This window comes from Protopterus annectens, chromosome 8.part0, assembly GCF_019279795.1.
Source record: "Protopterus annectens isolate FY-2018-M chromosome 8.part0, PAN1.0, whole genome shotgun sequence".
NCBI classification, from domain to species: domain Eukaryota; kingdom Metazoa; phylum Chordata; order Ceratodontiformes; family Protopteridae; genus Protopterus; species Protopterus annectens.
This window is the reverse complement of record NC_056741.1, coordinates 527,969,613-527,986,961: the sequence shown is the minus strand read 5'-3', so window position 1 is coordinate 527,986,961 and position 17,349 is coordinate 527,969,613. Positions and strand designations below refer to the sequence as shown.

The following is a 17,349-nucleotide window of genomic DNA, read 5'->3' as shown; positions in this document are numbered from 1 at the left end:
GATGTCCCTGGTAGGGACTACTCTGAGAAATGCTGTAGGGGTAGATGCAGCCCTGGTGGAATGTGTTCTTATCCCCCTGTGGGGTAGGTTTTCCATGGTGCTTGTAGCAGAAATGGATGCAATGTGCTATCCATTTGGAAATGGTTTGCTTTGAAATGGCCTCCCCTCTGCCCCTGCAGCAAAGCTGACTAGAAGCTGGTCAGATTTTCTGAGAGGCTTAGTCCTTTCCAAATAGAATCTAAGCTGTCTGTGCATGTCCAGGGAATGTAGTACCATTTCCCCTTTATTCTGGGGATTAGGGAAAAAAGTATGCAAATGAATGGACTGGTTCAGAGTCAAACCAGACACCACCTTGGGCATAAATAATGGATTAGTCCTGAGGGAAACCCTGTCCGCATGGAAGATAATGAAGGGTTCCACTGCCATAAGGGCCTGCAGTTCAGAACTCTTCTTGCAGAAGTGATGGCTAGAAGTAAAGCTGTTTTCCAAGAAAGGAATATCAACTCTGCTGTAGCAGCTGGTTCAAAGGGGGGGGGGGGTTCCAACACAAAGTTAAGGTCCCAGGCTGGAGTGGGGGTTCTCCTAGGGGGTCTTAAATTTTTGGCCCCTCTAAGGAACTGTTTTAGCAGTGGATGAGAGAAGAGGGGTGGTTCAGTATTATGAGCTGATATGGCTGAGGCACGAATCTTAATTTTAGAGAAAGACAGGCCCTTGTGGAGCATTTTTGTTAAATAATGTAGAATATGAGGTAAGCTGGGCACTCGTGTGCCCATCCCCTGAGACTGGCTCCAGGAACAGTATCCTTTCCACTTTTCTGAATAGGATTTTCTAGTACTAGGCCTCCTTGCCTCAAGAATGACATCCAGCACCTGATTACTGAGCGCTGCTAGAGGTGAGCTCAGGGAATTAGCCAGGTTGCAAGGTTCAGGGTTTGAAGCGGAGGGTGCAGAATCTGGTCTGCCTGCTGGGACAGCAGGGAAGGGGTCTGCGGCAGGTGCCATGGTTGTAGCACTGTCAGACTGCGCAAAAGGGGGTACACCAGTGCTGGCGTGGCCAGTCTGGTGCAATCAGTACTGTCTTTGGCTTGTCCTGTTTGATCTTTAGAAGGACCTTAGAGAGGAGAGGCAGAGGGGGGAAGGCATAAACTGAGAGGCCTTCCCAAGTAAAGGACAAGGCATCCACTTTCCAAGCTTCACTGTGGGGAGTCCTGCTGCAGTATTTGTTCAATTGGTAGTTATGAGGAGAGGCAAACAGGTCTACCTCTTGTGTCCTCCATTTGTTCCTCAAGAGCTTGACTATTTTGGGTTCCAGTTTCCATTTGTGTGGATCCAAGATTTCTGCTCAAGTCGTCTGCCAGTGAATTTAGTTCGTCCAGCAGGAATTGAGCTTGTAGGTTCAACTTGGTTGCTCAAGGCTGTGTTCCACAGAGCCGTGGCTAGTCTGCAGAGTGAGTAGGAATAGGTTCCCCCCCTGCTTGTTTATGTACCACATAACTGTGGTGTTGTCCGTCTTTACAAATAGTTGTCCTGGAAGAATGAGGTCTTTGAAGGCTGTCAGAGCATTCTGTACAGCTAACATTTCTTTTTGATTGATATGCAGGTGCATCTGTACTGGGTTCCATTTGCCCTGAATGCACTGCCCTGCCATGTGAGCCCCCATGCGTAGTCTGATGCATCTGCTGATAGGGTTTGGGTGGCAGGGGGTAGAGTGAAAGAGTCCCTTGTTGTGGTAGCAGGCCTCTGCCCACCAAAGGAACTCTGTCCTTGGGCAAGGAATGACAGGAATCATTGTTTCCAGGTCCTGAAAATGTTGACACCATAGACTTTTTAGATACCATTGAAGTTTCCTCATATGCAGTCGTGCATATGGAATTAGCAGAATGCAAGAGGCCATGAACCCAGGGCTTGCAGAATTTTCCTTGCAGATAGCTGGGTTTTTGTGGCCAGTAGGTTGTCAAATAAACTTGTTTCTCTGTAGTGAGGAATGCCATCTGGGAAGTTGTGTTCAAGCTTGCTCCCAGGAATACAATCTGTTGGCAGGGTAATAGGTGTGATTTCTTCTCATTGATGGTGTATCCCAGTGAAGTTAGAAATCTCTCTACAAATGCATGCGGCGCAGTGGTACAGTGGTTAACGTAGTCATCTCACAGCAAGCGGTTCTCCGGTTCGATTCTCGGCTGGGGTGCCTTCTGTGTGGAGTTTGCATGTTTTCCCTGTGTTCGCGTGGGTTTCCTCCCACATTCCAAAGACATGCATCTGGAGCATTTCTCCCCGGGCCTCCACTGAAAACAGGCTCTGTGGAACCTAGTCGGACTTTCCCGGTCAACAAATGATAAATAAATAAATGGTGGTATAATAGAAAGTCCTGACTTTCTGCCTGAATCAGGCAATTGTCCAAATATGGGTAAATCTGAATATTTCTCTGCCTGCAAAATGCAATGGCTGGAGCTAGGCACTTTGTGAATACCCTAGGCGCAGTAGATAAGTCAGAGGAAAGTGCAGATAACTAATAGTGCATGGAGCCTGCCCTGAAGTGTAGGTATTTCCTGCAAGATTCCCTGATTAAGTGTGCAGATAAGCTTCTTTTAAATCTAGGGTTGCCAGCCAGACATCCTTGGCTATTATAGGAAGAAGCTGTTGATGAATTAGCATTTTGAATTTTGGAACCACCAGGAAGATGTTGAAGACAGACAGGTCCAGGATAGGACACCCGGAGTTTTCTTTTCTGGGAAACAGGAACAGTCTTGAATAGAAACCTTGTCCCCTTTGTTCTGCTGGGACAGGCTGAATAGCTTTGATGCTGAGGAGAGAGAGAGCACTTGGGCCTCCGCCCACTGGTTTGGGGAGACGTCTGGCCATCCACTTGGGGGTGGGAGAGAGTGGAAGTGGAATCTTTATCCTAGGGAAACTATGTTTAAAACCAATTTGTCTTGGGTAATGAATTCCCAGTTTCTTGAATGCAGGGCGAGCTTTCCTTCTAAAGGTGCAAGTAGTTGAGGAAAGGCTTGGAAGAGTTAAGGATAAGTCATTGTGCAATTTTTCCATAGGGGGTGGCTTACTACTCCCTGCTTTGGGAGTGGGAGCCCCCCACTGCTTAGATCTGTGCATAGTCGGAGACTGAAGTCTTGGTGGTCTGCTGCTCCTGGGTTTGGATTGAGTGGGACTGGAAAGGACCAGTTCTTTGAAGGCCAATGCCTATTGAATCTAGGTGGCTGTACTTGTAAGAAATCTTTAACAGTTTGCACAGATTTAGCTTTTTCCTCCATTCTTTTAAGGACTTCTTCTGCTTTGTTGCCAAAAAGGCGCTCTTGGTTTAAGGGTGCATCTAGTAATTTGGCTTTAACGTGATCTGGCAAGTTTTGTTCCTTAAGCCAAGCATGCCGTCTAAGTACAGACCATTTGACAGCAGCCCTGCAAGATGCTTCTAACGCATCAAAACCACATTGCAAAGTATGTTTACCAACTTGGTCAGCAGAATGCATTAACTCTTGTAAATCTTTGTGCTCAACACAGTCAAGAATCAACATCATTTTCTGTTTAATTAGTCCCATAATATGTTGCTGATACTTTATCATATGGAACTGGCAATTTAAAGTCCTAATGGCCAGAGTAGGAGAGGTGTATACCTTCTTACCCCATCTGTTTAAAGTCCTAGAATCCATGTTAGAAGGGGTAGGATTTTTGGCAGTAGTAGCCTTAATGCTTTTAGGTCCTTGGGAAATGGTCTCTGGATCTGCAGTAGAATTCTTGAAGAGGAATTTGAGAGAGTCAGGTAGTCTTGTAGTATCTGTCAGGTTTCTTGGGAGCTGGAGGCAAAGTGTCTGGGGTAAGGCTGGATTCCAAGAAAACATCATCTACAATATCCAGAACAGGAGGGATAGCTAGAGGCCTGTGCTAAGGCAGGTTTAAGAATTCCCCAAGTCTCTTTTTGGACTGAGAATAGTCCTGGCTTTCCCAGCGGAAATGTTCCCTAAGGGTATGCAAGGTATCACCAAAAGAAAAATCTTCTGGAGGGGAAGCAGAGGGAATGGAATCCTCTGCATCAGAATCCTCATAAGTAGATAAGGGTAAATCCTGGTAGTCAGAAGGAATAGAGATATCAGATTCCTGATCAGAAGAATCAGAAGGAAAATCAGTTCTAGGTCTCTTGGGGAAGGCTGGCTTCCCCTAATTAAGGTAATAAGGTCTTCAGCAATTCTAATCATTTGTTTTTGAGGAATGTGAGCCTGAGAATGCACTTTGGTTGTCTGTTTTCCATGCATAGTGCGAGCTTTAGGCCTGAGGAATTCGGTATTTTTAGCTTGAAATGAAGTCGTCTGTTTGATATGAAAATCCGTAGACCTGAATACACCCTCAGAAGCCGGTGCTTGCACAGCGGCTCCGGACCCATCCAAGGTAGAGACATCAGCATGTTCCATAGTCGAAGAAGCATCTCGAGGCATACTGGACTCAGAATGGGTCTCAGCAGAGGCCTGCAAATCTGTAGAAGCGGGTATCAGGGGCTGCGAAAGCACCTCACTGAGTACCAGTGGACTGGCGACTAGCTTAACGGAAGTGTCGTTGGCAGTTTTGGACCTATGCAGTCTGTCTCTGTCTTTATCCTTACGTTTGTTCGAAGACTGTTAGTCGGATGGCTTAACGAAGCCATTTCAGAGTACGGAGATTGAGAACAGAAGGATTTAGCTACAAAAATAGCCTGACGATGAATAGTTCGGCCGTTGAACAAAGCACAAAACCAACAGCGAGGGACTTCATGGTCTGGACCTATACAGGTGACGCAGTAAGAATGAAAGTCTCTATGAGGTATTTGATTTCCACAGGCAAGACCATCATTAATTTTTTCTGACATCGGTAAGAGCAAGAAAAAAGGATCCCCAACAGGGTACGTGTCTTTTTGAAGATTTCAGGTCTGAAACTCGAAAATGAAAATTTCAGGAGTCGGCCGACCGGCACTCACGAACTGCTTCTGCTTCCGGCACTGAACAGCAAGAAAGACTGATGTAATGGTGTCGACTGCATGTTTTATACCTCTGATGACCTGACGTCATGGAAGAAGCGACAGCATCCTATGCAGAAATCCCAAGACTCTGGTATTCATGCCGGCTGAGGGCTACCTGCAGGCAGATAACCCAAATGTGATAACTGCAACAGTGAAACACGAAGAACATCTGACATTCAGTGTGGCATACAAAAGACAGGCAAGTAGAGAATGGTATGCTGTGGTTGGAAAGTCTTTAGCTAGCTTACGAGTACTTAGCTGGATCTTGTACCCATATACAAAGCCTGCAGAGAAAGTTATAACATTAACATGTCTGTGTATTCCAGCATAATTGAGCAGTTACTTAAAAGTTTAAAAACAGACTTAGCTGCATCTTCCTCAGCTCCATTCAGTCAAAGTTGGAGGCCAGTCATTATGTCACTGATGTTTCCAGACTACATCACCATAACTGCTACACCAGCTATCAAAGCACTAAATGTTACAGCAGGTTGCTGGCTTTGTAGAACACAGCTCTTTCTGAGGAAATTGGCGTCATACAAAATAACCTGCTTTGATAAAATATTAGTATTGTGTTACATAACACTACTCAGTATTTCTCTATTTTCTACAAGGTGTTCCATTATACAGAAGAGTTAGGACTGTATTCAGTAATCAGACATACTTCCTTCTCTGCTCTGACAGCGGTCTTGATAACTAAAATCAAATCCAACCAGAAATAAAACTGCAGCAGCATCAAGTTAATCCTTGTTTCTGAAAAGGTATCACTACCTTGTTTTTTACCATAGTGCTAAAATGATTGTTTCTGAAAAAGGCAGACAGCTCTCCTTCCTTGGCTGTTGATGTCAGCTCACAAAGTCCATGGTATGTCAACTGTGAAGCTGTAGACTCCAAGAACTGTTCTGCAATTAGACCTGGAAAAAACATATTAAAAATTAACTGATGCCATGTACATTGGAGCAAGTCAACTGCAGTACATCAGGCCTCATTTAACAATGAACATTAACTACAAAACAGAAAAATTACTCTACAATTATTCTACATAAGATGTAATTTTTTTTTTTTTTTTTACTACAGTGGATGGTAAATAAGTTAATAACCTACCTGAGACGCATGGAAATCTCGTACTTAGCCAAGAAGCTGTTATCTTGGAATGACAAGAATTTTACTTATTCAACCTACAACTTGGAAGACATTCAGATGAAAGCAGGATGAGGTTTTCTGAAAAATTCTTCAGAAAAGACTTCAGTAGAATATTAGGATAAGGAAAAAAACACAGTAAAAGGAAACTGAATACTGCAAATGACTGCTATAGATAGCAGTAAATCTCCAGCAGTACTTGGGCACTAAAATTGTTTTTTTTTTTTTAATGCTACATAACACTAACTGAAGGCAATAATAAAAGGGGTTCGCCAAGTTAAGAAGAAAACCATTCAGGCAAGAAATACCAACGGTATGTTATACAGACATAAAAAAGGGAGTGTGTTTCGGATAATACAGTGCCACACCAAATTAAAGAGAAACAAGCATAATACTGCAAAGTGTAGAGATCCCAAAGTGACCTATTCAAAGACTCTGACACTACAACCACTAGTACATGCAGTCAGCACAAAACTGTCACAGCTATTGACCTAACAACTAAGTACGATTACTAAACAGTGAATGATACCACTGTGCAAAACAAGTTCAACTGGGAAGTATAGAGCCAACTGCAAAACTCTGAAGTTATTTTGTAAAGATAAAAGGAAAAATCAGTTTGGTAAACTACTTTACAAAGACAGCAGATTTAAGAATGGCAATGTTGTTCTTCTTTCGGCTTTTCCCAGTTAGGGGTCAGCACAGCGGAACTCCGGTCCGCTAATGATTGGCAGTGGATTTTTATGGTGCCGAGGTGCCATCTCGATGCCCAACCTTCAACGAAGGCATGCCCATTCACGCACGTCTTTTGAATACTACTCTACCACGGGGAGGACATGCAGACTCCACACAGAAGGCGCTCCAGCAGAGAATCGAGAGAATCGAACGGGAGAACCTCTTGCTGTGAGGCGACAATGCTACCGCTGCACCACCGTGGCTTTCAGATTTAAGAATGGCAATAAATATCTAAAACAGCACACCACTGGGAATGCCATTCAGATGGCAAGCTTATCTGAAACTCATGGTGCATGAAGCCAGATTTCTACAGCAGTCCTTTCTCCTGTGTAAGCAAAGAGTTTGAAATGCCCTGCAGCCTAAATTAGCTACATGTAAATGCTAAATGTAGCAAATTAAAAAAAAAAAAAACAGCTGATAATCAGAATACATATAACTTGCTATGCAGACCAAAAAAAAAAAAAAAACAAAAAAAAAATGTTGGGTTTTGGAGTAGGTTTTTAGACACAATGCAGTGAAACATTAAATGTATTTATATTCACCCCTATAGCAAATTAAAAAAAACAACTGATAATCAGAATACATATAACTTACTGTGCAGACCAAAAAAACAAAAAAAATGTTGGGTTTGGGAGTAGGTGTTTTAGATATAATGAAGAGAAACATTAAATGTATTTAGATTCACCCCTATCACTTAAGGCTATTAATGCAGAAATACAAGATGTGCATAACTGCGTGGGTTACGCCAATCCCTACTTACAATGTTGAGTCTAATATATATTATGTACATATTTTCAGAATTTTAGTGAGGTCTAGCATTCAGAAAAGAACCTCCACCTCCTCTCGCTATAAACTATACAACTACAAAAATTATATGGCTCACTAGCAAACTACTCTGTTACACATACTGCTAAACTGGCATGGGATACCATCTAAGATGTATGGTAGTTTCTTACTTCATATGATTACCCAACCTGCAGGTGTCTGATAACGTATTTAAGTTGACTATTGTATGTAACAAACATAGTGCATAAGCCCGATCCATTTTAAATCCAGAGTGTGATGCACTATGGTCCAAATATATGTAGTACCAAAAACAAACGTGGCAGCCGTAGATGAAAGCTAAAAATCCTTTATTGCATGAAGCGCTTTTCGTTCAAAGCTAGTACTCGAACTTCATCAGATGTTATAAAAGCCAAACTGATACCATTTAAATAATATTACAACTGAATCAGCTGACAGTCATGTTTAAAGTAACATACATCTTTTTCCTTTTAAAATCTTACACTTTAAAAATAGAATGCTTTCATTATTAAATACTCTTGTATAATACCCTATAGGTTGAAAACAATCCTAAATGACAACATTAAACATATTTAAATTGTATTAAAACAATCAAAAAGCAGCGATAAAAACAACGGAATGTAGCAGAAGACCGATTGTATTCTCCCAACAGCTAGCATATGTATACTAACTTTGAATGAATATTTATATATGTACATATATGCTTATTTAGATGGACAATTAGATAAGCAATTATGAAAGTAATACTTATTTTATATGTACAAAGTACTTATTGTGTATCATAATAACCACTTACATTATTATCTACGTAAGCTTCTGATTTTTAATATGGGCATTATTGAACACATTGTTCAATCCTGGTATATTATATGCATATAACCGAATTTGCCATATTAATTCTACTCTTTCGAGTTTTAATTCTGATGGACCCCCTCTCATATTTGTTACCACCTGATCCAAGATCCAAAATTTGAATTCATGACTAGGGTAATCCAAAATGTGCTTAGCTAATGCATTGTCTTGTTTAAGTTTACCTATATACATATGTTCGTAGATTCTCTCTCAATCTACGTATTGTTTTGCCTACATGGAAGCATGGACAATATTGGCACTTAGCTAGGTAAACCACCATTCTGGAATTACAATTATGTTTCCCTTTACTTATCAAATCCATATTATTAATGGATAGAGAACTACCAACCTGAATATACTTGCAATATGGACAAGAGCCACATTGCTGCATTTCCCTCCGGTTGATGTCCCTATTTTGTATGCTTTTGAATACATTTTTAAAATTTTTATCCCTTCTTGTGATAAATTTCGGTGTGTTCCCTAATTTTTCCAATAGCTCCTTGTTTTCTGTAAGCATATTCCAGTTCTTACATACATTTCTTATAAAATAGTAGTCCATATTAAATGTAAGAACGAAACTAGACCCAAATCCTGAAGTGTCATTGATAATTGTGGTATTTGTAAAAGACACCGCTGGGTCTGATGCCACATGAGCATTCACTACTACTTCATTGTTATTTTCAACCGTAACAGGGACATCAACCGGAAGGGAATGCAGCAATGTGGCTCTTGTCCATTTTGCAAGTAAATTCAGGTTGGTAGTTCTGTATCCATTAATAATATGGATTTGATAAGTAAAGAGAAACATAATTTTAATTCCAGAATGGTCGTTTACCTAGCTAAGTGCCAATATTGTCCATGCTTCTATGTAGGCAAAACAATACGTAGATTAAGAGATAGAATCTACGAACATATATATAGTATAGGTAAACTTAAACAAGACAATGCATTAGCTAAGCACATTTTGGATTACCCTGGTCCTGAATTCAAATTTTTGATCTTGGATCAGGTGGCAACAAATATGAGAGGGGGACCATAAGAATTAGAACTCGAAAGAGTAGAATTAATATGGCAAATTTGGTTAAATGCATATAATATACCAGGATTGAACGATGTGTGTTCAATAATGCCCATATTAAAAATCAGAAGCTTACGTAGATAATAATGTAAGTGGTTATTATGATACACAATAAGTACTTTGTACATATAAAATAAGTATTACTTTCATAATTGCATATCTAATTGTCCATCTAAATAAGCATATATGTACATATATAAATATTCAAAGTTAATATACATATGCTAGCTGTTGGGAGAATATAATCGGTCTTCTGCTACAGTCCATTGTTTTAATCGCTGCTTTTTGATTGTTTTAATACAATTTAAATACATTTAATGTTGTTATTTAGGATTGTTTTCAACCTATAGGGTATTATACAAGAGTATTTAATAATGAAAGCATTCTATTTTAAAGTGTAAGATTTTAAAAGGAAAAAGATCTATGTTACTTTAAATATGACTGTCAGCTGATCCAGTTGTAATATTATTTAAATGGTATCAGTTTGGCTTTTATAACATCTGATGAAGTTTGAGTACTAGCTTTAAATGAAAAGCGCTTCGTGCAATAAAGGATTTTTAGCTTTCAACTACGGTGCCACGTTTGTTTATGGAAGTTCCTATTGGTTTGTTTTGAAATATGTGCAGTATCCCAGTAGGGTGGCACTTCAAAGAAATGAATGCAAAAGTGCCATTAGAAGTAAAGAAAAATGTATACTGCACAAGATTTCAGCAATAATGCCACTGTATCATATACAATGAACATGAAATGAAAAAAAGAGGTCATGTTTTGAGCAGTCATGTGTTCTTCAGGTGCTGGCAAACAATGTATGAATCTCCAAAAATTCATTTAATTCCAAAAAAAAAATAAAAATTACTTAGAAAGTTTGTTTTTTTTTTATCTGGGATATCTCTCCATCCATCTATCTTCAACCCCTTTTTCCCACTTTTGCACATGGGGTCGGGCTGTATGGTGGTCATTAAATGCACATTTATTCTCACTGCTTAGGTTCACTGTTTCTGACCCAGTTTAACCAGTAGTATTGGGGCCAGAATCCCTATAGTTCCATACAACCCTCTGCCCATGCTTTAAGCCTCTCCTAGTATCCTTCTAGTGGCAATGTGCTGTTGTTACGGAAACAACATAACTCTTGGTCTTACCTTCTGTGACAATGCTATTGTCACTGGAGTGCTTGCATGTGATCACTTTCTCCACCAACTGGTTATAACTCAATTTTCCAACTGCTTGCACTACTTCAGGGCTCTACAAGACACAGTACAATAAATAAAATTAATATTAATTAACAAATAAAACAATAAGTAGCTAACACAGTGCATTTTGTTATATTATGCATATTTTGGCGTTATTCTGGAAGAGCAGCATATTAGTTTGGCTTTGTATAGTTACAGAGCCACATAAAACATGATCTGCATGCCTCTTTTCCCACTATCAATACTACTAATGAAGGTCTTAAGAAGCTTATGAAGAATATGTTGGCTTGTAGTAGCAAAGAATTCAGTGAACAGCAGCAGAAATGTAATGTAGGTGAATATACTGGTGCAGACTTTTCTTTTTGCACTATTTGTAATACTCCTGTCTATAGTACACTGAATAAATAAACAAGGCAATAATGCAGTGTCACATACACTACAAGCTTCACAAATCTTCCAAGTGTTTGGTATTAATACGTGTTCACCATTTTGTGGGGACTGAGGTTAAGGGTAAAGGTTATTATAGGCAGCATTCAAGACATCCTCCAAGGATGGCCATAATAGGAGGAACAGGTAAGCACACGTGTTCCCATAAAAATCTCAATCATTCTGGATTCAGTCTTAGAAAAGGAACAATCCTCAAAAAGAGGTTGGAAAAGACAAAGTTTCTTCTGAATTAGAATCTCGGACTTGAGAATCGGACAGAAACCAAGCCATGGCTGTATGTCAGAATCCCTTAATATAGCTTTCTCAGAAATAGATTCACTTAGTAGGTCTTCTGGTATGAACTTCTGCTCTCCGGTATAGAGTTATAGTTGTCAGGCAAGTGTTCATAAGTGGCACACAGCCCCTCAAACTTTGAAAGTAAATTAACAAGTAGTACACCAAACCCTGTCAGAAATCTTAAGTCCCTTTCACAGGAACAGCACCAAGAGAAAACAAGAAATTAACGTAAATTGTCAAAGTGATTACAAGCACAAAACATAAAATACATTTGTAGCCCTGAAACACATTTCCCAATGCTTAAATATGACACGTTGAATCAAAATGCCTCAAACAGTAAAATATTGAAGGTATGTTGTCACAAAGTGTACACAAGCAACAAAACAAAAGCAGTACATTTTCCTTACAAAACAGCAATTCAATAAGCCTCATTTTAACAATGGCAGTTTCTAACAAGAAATGTCCAATAATACAATTGCTAGCCATGACAAAATGCATCTTTTAAGTCTAAATCAGAAAAGAGGGACTCAGACCACTGACTACATTAATTTCAACTATCAATGCTCTCTAAACTACTTAATCATTTGGAAAAAATACCAGGTCTGAAAAAAGAACCAACTAATAAATCAAGATAAAAACTGTACTACTTCATGAAGACACAGACTGATTTAATTACATAAGTTAAGAGTATCATTCATTTGTAACCTAGGCTTCATCAGAAATCCACATTAGAACAACAAAGTAGTTTAAATAAACGTCAACGCTCATCACATGGCCCCAGTATAATCCAGACATCGATCTGATGCCAACATATATGGAGGTCACTTCAGAAGACACTACCCATTCAACCCATGAAGTTTTCACCAGTCAACACTGGCTGTTTGAGAGTCTGAACTAATTTCTGGATTTGGTGCCTGGTTTTAATGTCGATTCAGAATTTACTCCCATTTCTTTACCCAAACAGTTGGATGAATTTCACAAAAAAAAAAAAAAAAAAAAAACAATGTTGAAATTCAAAATACTACCACTGGACAAACAATTGTTGAGAGATCCATTAATCAAGGTACTGTACCCACAGGACTATGTTTTTATAAGTTTCCTAATGAAATGTTATCCAATTCACCCTCACATTTCAGACTTGTATGTCTTTTCGGCAGGGTGGGAATGGAGTTTTTGGAGATTCTTATCAAGTATAACATTAAACAGACAGTATTACAGTTGAACTGGATAACTTAAACAGGTTTATTCAAGCGGGTTTACTGTTTGCCTCAAATAAATTGGAATTTGAGGATATTTATAAAAAAGGTCAACAGCATGGCAGACCTTAACAGAAAACATAAAAATTCCAAAATCCTGCTCACAATAAATGGCAATATGCTGAGAAGGAAGTGAACCCTGTTACCAAGGATAATTTTTCTGTGGGCCATAAAAGTCACCAATCAACTAGACATACAAGAAAAAGGAATAGTGAAGAAAATGTTTACAACAATAATCATGAGGAGAAATTAAGCTCCAATAACAAGAAATCTTTGGACACTTCAGATGAATATGAGGACACAGTTTTTTTATTTATTTTATTTATTTGAAGTTTTTTGCCAGGATAGTCCATTGGGCCAGAAGAGCCCATTTTGAATGGAGTCCTGAGGAGAAAAACTCCACAGTATACAATGAATAAAATAACAATATTTCATTAGTAAAGAATAACAATAGTACAGATAAAAATGCTACCTGAAGGTACAATTTAGTAAGATGCAAAACAGAATTAAAGGATCGCTAAGTGAATATTTACAGTACTTACAAATATGTAATTCTTATGATTGCAAATGCAGGCGTTATATCTAATACAACTATAAGAAGATATTTACAGAATGAGTATTTCTGCTGAAAAAAAATGATGGAGGAGGAAGAGATAGAATTGGGTATATGGGGTAAGGGAGAGATGAGTTTAGGGAAGAAGGGGAGTAAGGAAGGAAGTGGGAAGAAAGATAGTATAGAGAAAGGATGGGGAAGAAGATAGTGGGAGTATGAAATAGGTGTGTTACTGGGGAATTCATGTGGGATGGGAACAGGAGCATTCCCAGAGGGATGTTAGGTAAGAATGAAGCAAGGCTTTGAAAGTAGAGAGGCTGCTAGTGGTGCGAAGGTGAGGTGGCAGGGAGTTCCAGAGACGTGCTAAGGAGAAGGATAGTAAAAATTTGCCGGGTGGGCGTGCAGGCTTATGCAGTTCAATCATATTTTGGGTATTGGTTCTTAGGAGTCTATTGGGAAGGTGAATTTTAAAGATTGAGGCAAGGGAGGGGCAAAGAGAGGGACTAAAGATGAGTTTGTGGGCATGTATGAGTTGAATGTAGGTGAGGTAACTGGGCAACTCTAGCCAATTTAGTTTGTGGAGGGCTGTACAGTGATTGGGGGGGGGGTATCTGTATCCAGTGGCGAATTTGGAGATTTTGTTGCAACAGCAAGAGATTTTTGTCTTTAGGGAAGATTGTACGTTACTAAGGAGTGGGGCACCATAAAGGAGAGAAAGGATAAGATATGTGGTAGAGAGAACAAGCCTGGTAGAGGGGGTGAGGTAGCGATTGTGGCAGTAGAGCATGCCTAGTTTCTGATGTTTTTTTTTTTATACTTGCTTGCAGGTGGGTATCAAACTTGAGCTGATTGTCAATACGTACTCCAAGCAGTTTTGCATTGGATACTACTTCAAGAGGAGTATTCTTACTGATGATGGAGAATGAGTTTTTGTCAATTATTGCGGTTTTTGAGGGGGTGAATATCATGAGTTTGGTTTTTGATGCATTGAGTGCCAGATGGTTCTCTAGCATCCATTGCTCAGTGGAGGAGAAGGCATCTTGTGTTAGTTTTATGAGAGTGGAGATGGAGGTGGCAGAGCAGATGATTGCTGAGTCGTCGGCGTACTGGATAATGTTTGCATTAGGGATGGTGCGGTGAAAATCATTGATGAAAGTATTGAACAGTAGGGGACTTAATATGGAACCCTGGGGTACGTCAGTGGGAGTGTTGAGGAATGGGGAGAAGGCTTTTTTTCTATTTGACGGCTTGCTGCCTGTTAGAGAGGTAGCTGGAAAACCAGTTGATAGAGGAAGGAGAAAGATTTAGGTTAGAGAGTTTAGTTAGGAGAAGGTTATGAGAGAGAGTATCAAAGGCCTTGGAAAGATCAAGAAGGAAGGTAGACACAGTGTGTCCAGAATCACGGGCTTCATTCACCGTTTCGAGGAAGGAAAGGAGGGCGGTAGTAGTACTATGGCCAGGTCTGAATCCATGTTGTGTGGGAGTTAGCAGATGGTTGTCTATGAGAAATGGTAAAAGTTGTAGGTGGATACACTAACAAGTTTTGAGATGGGTGATAAGATAAAGATAGGTCGGAAATTAGAGATATTATAGTTGTTACCCCCTTTGTGAAGGTGAATAACAAAGGCCTTTTTCCAGAGTTGGGGTACATGGCCTTCTTGGATTGATCGATTTATGAGAATGGTGGGAGTATTTGAGTAGGAAGAGATAGGGGAAGGTAAAGGAGAAGATGTAGGGTTGTTTGTGAAGGATGATGTTAGTTTGGTTATACTGAGTCAATGACGAAAGAGCTGAATTGGGTGGCTAAGTCCTTATCGGGGGTATTTGGGTCTGTGCTAGGGTCTTCCTTTCTACCAGGGTTAAAGAGGGAGGTGATATCATCCCAAAATTTTTTGGGGTTTGTCCTATGGTTGTTGTGGAGTGAGGAGAAGTAGGATTTATGGTCTAAAGAAATAAGTTTTTTTAACTCTGTTATGAAGTATTATGTATTCATTTAGGGTGATGGGAGTTTTATATTTAGGGTGACGGGAGTTTTATGTTTATGGTGATGGTTTAGGGCTTTGTCTCAGAGGCGCATGAAAACTAAGGTGTCTTTGCTTAGCCAAGGGACAGTGTTACTTTTAATCCTTCTTGTTTTTAATGGGGCAATGGTATCTAAAAGGTTTATAAATGTGGTACTGAAGTAGGTGACGGCATTTTCTAGGGGGGAGAGTTTTTAGGGGGCTCCAGTTTAAATGTTTTAGTGTGTTGGAGTAAGTGGAGGGGTTGAAGTGTTTTAGGGAGCATGTAGAGATGTAGGTAGGAGAGAGTTGTAGGGAAGGGAGCGACTATGAGCGAAAGTGGGATAGTGGTCACTGAGGGAGTCAGGGAGGGTACCAAAGCTGGATATATAATGAGGGTGAGAGACCAGAATCCAATCAAGGGTGCTACCAGAGGAATGATCTTTGGTAGGTCTGGTAGTGGTGTTGATTAGCTGATTGAATGCTGGTCCAGTTAATGTTTGTGCCGCCTAGAATTATAGTCTCATTGGTTATGTTGGTGGAGAGCCAGGAGAGTATATCTTCAAGTATATGGACATTGTCCCGGGGAGGGATGTAGAGGGAGGCTAATCAAATGAACTTATGTCTATTTATCTGAAGTAGGGCCAGGATTAGTTCAGCATTAGCGAATTGGGGAATGGGTTTAGTATATGGAGTAACTGACAGGGATGAAGAGTACAAGAGAGTGACTCCACCACCTTTTTATGGGTTCTGTCATTTCTAATACTGTAGTTGGAGGGTGTTATCTCAGAGTCTTTTATGGATGGTTTCAGCCATGTTTCGGAGATGGACAGGATGTCTGGTTGGTTATAGAGAAGCCAGGCATGCAGGCTGGGGATTTTGTTACATATACTTTGAGCACTCAGTGCTGAGAGAAATAGGAATTTTCCTGATGAGGGGGGAGTATGAAGGAGGAAGTTTGGACTGTAGGTAGGAGAGGGGCCACGGTAGGGTGTACATCTCCAGAAAGAAGAGTGGTAATAAGTTGGTGAATGTGGTAAAATAGGTATTTAGCCTGTTTGTTATCTAGTTTGAAGGTCATTTGTTTTGTAGGAGTAGGCATAGTTAAGACTGGAGTAGTGTGTCTGTGGTTAGAGATGAGCTTGTAAGGGAAGAGCAGAGAGTTATTGAAAGAGTATAGATAGGGACTAATGTGGTGGCTAGTAAAGTATGTGTGTTTTATAGTGATTTAACTTGTGTGAAAAGGGTTGTTATTGAGAGGCCTGGTGAGGTAACTTAGATAGGACAAGGTGAGGAGTAGTAGTATTAGGGATATAAACTGGGTTGGTTTTGAAAGCATTGTGGTTGTTTACACCTAGAGTGGGGGGTATGAAATAAAGTGTACTATGGTCTGGGATTTAAGGTAGGGTTAGTATTGTAAAGAGATGCAAGGAGGGTGGGGTGTGGAAGTAAGGGGTGGGGGAAGGTATGAGTTAAATGGAGTAGGTGTGGTTTATGAGTGAGTATACATGTACAGGTGCTGGGGGTGGGAGAGATTTGGGGGCAGGGTAGGGGAGCAGAGTGAGCCCGCACAGCGAACGGAGCGGGTAGAGCCAAGGAGGAGGAGGAAGAAAACGTAGCCAGCAGAAACAATTAGTAAAGCAGAGAGCAGAGCACAAGGTAAGGAGGCATAGGGGGATAGAAACTGGTTCACTATGTAGTTTAGGTAAACAGTAGCAGAGAATTCACAGGGATTTGGAGCAAAAGCAGAGATGTTCAATGTAACTCAAAAAGAAAAAAAATGTCTGAACCTTATAGTGAGATAGGAGAGGCTTGTAGAGGTAAAAGGCTGCCACCTAGTGGCCAAATGGAGTAAATGATAGGTTACTGGCTTATCTCTTAGTGAGGGGGGGAATGGGATAAAGCCTGGAGAGCTTGACGGGGAACCTAAGGTCCGTGGTGGGCTGCTAGCTAACACACGCTGAGACAATAGTTAACCATAGAGAGATGATTTACACAACAGGGTACATACACACTGTTTTAAGTC

General features: G+C 40.2%; 1 protein-coding gene across 5 annotated transcripts in view; it reads right to left on the bottom strand.

Moving 5' to 3' along the window:
• The window catches only part of MINDY1 (MINDY lysine 48 deubiquitinase 1), a 578,575-nt gene that overhangs the window by 292,106 nt on the left and 269,120 nt on the right, over positions 1-17,349 (bottom strand). For all 5 annotated transcript variants that reach the window (XM_044080036.1, XM_044080037.1, XM_044080035.1 and 2 more), the window contains 2 exons: positions 10,741-10,843; positions 5,767-5,909 (listed from right to left, as the gene is read on the bottom strand). In XM_044080036.1, the coding sequence (XP_043935971.1) occupies positions 5,767-5,909; positions 10,741-10,843 (246 nt within the window). The remainder of the gene's footprint in view (positions 1-5,766; positions 5,910-10,740; positions 10,844-17,349) is intronic.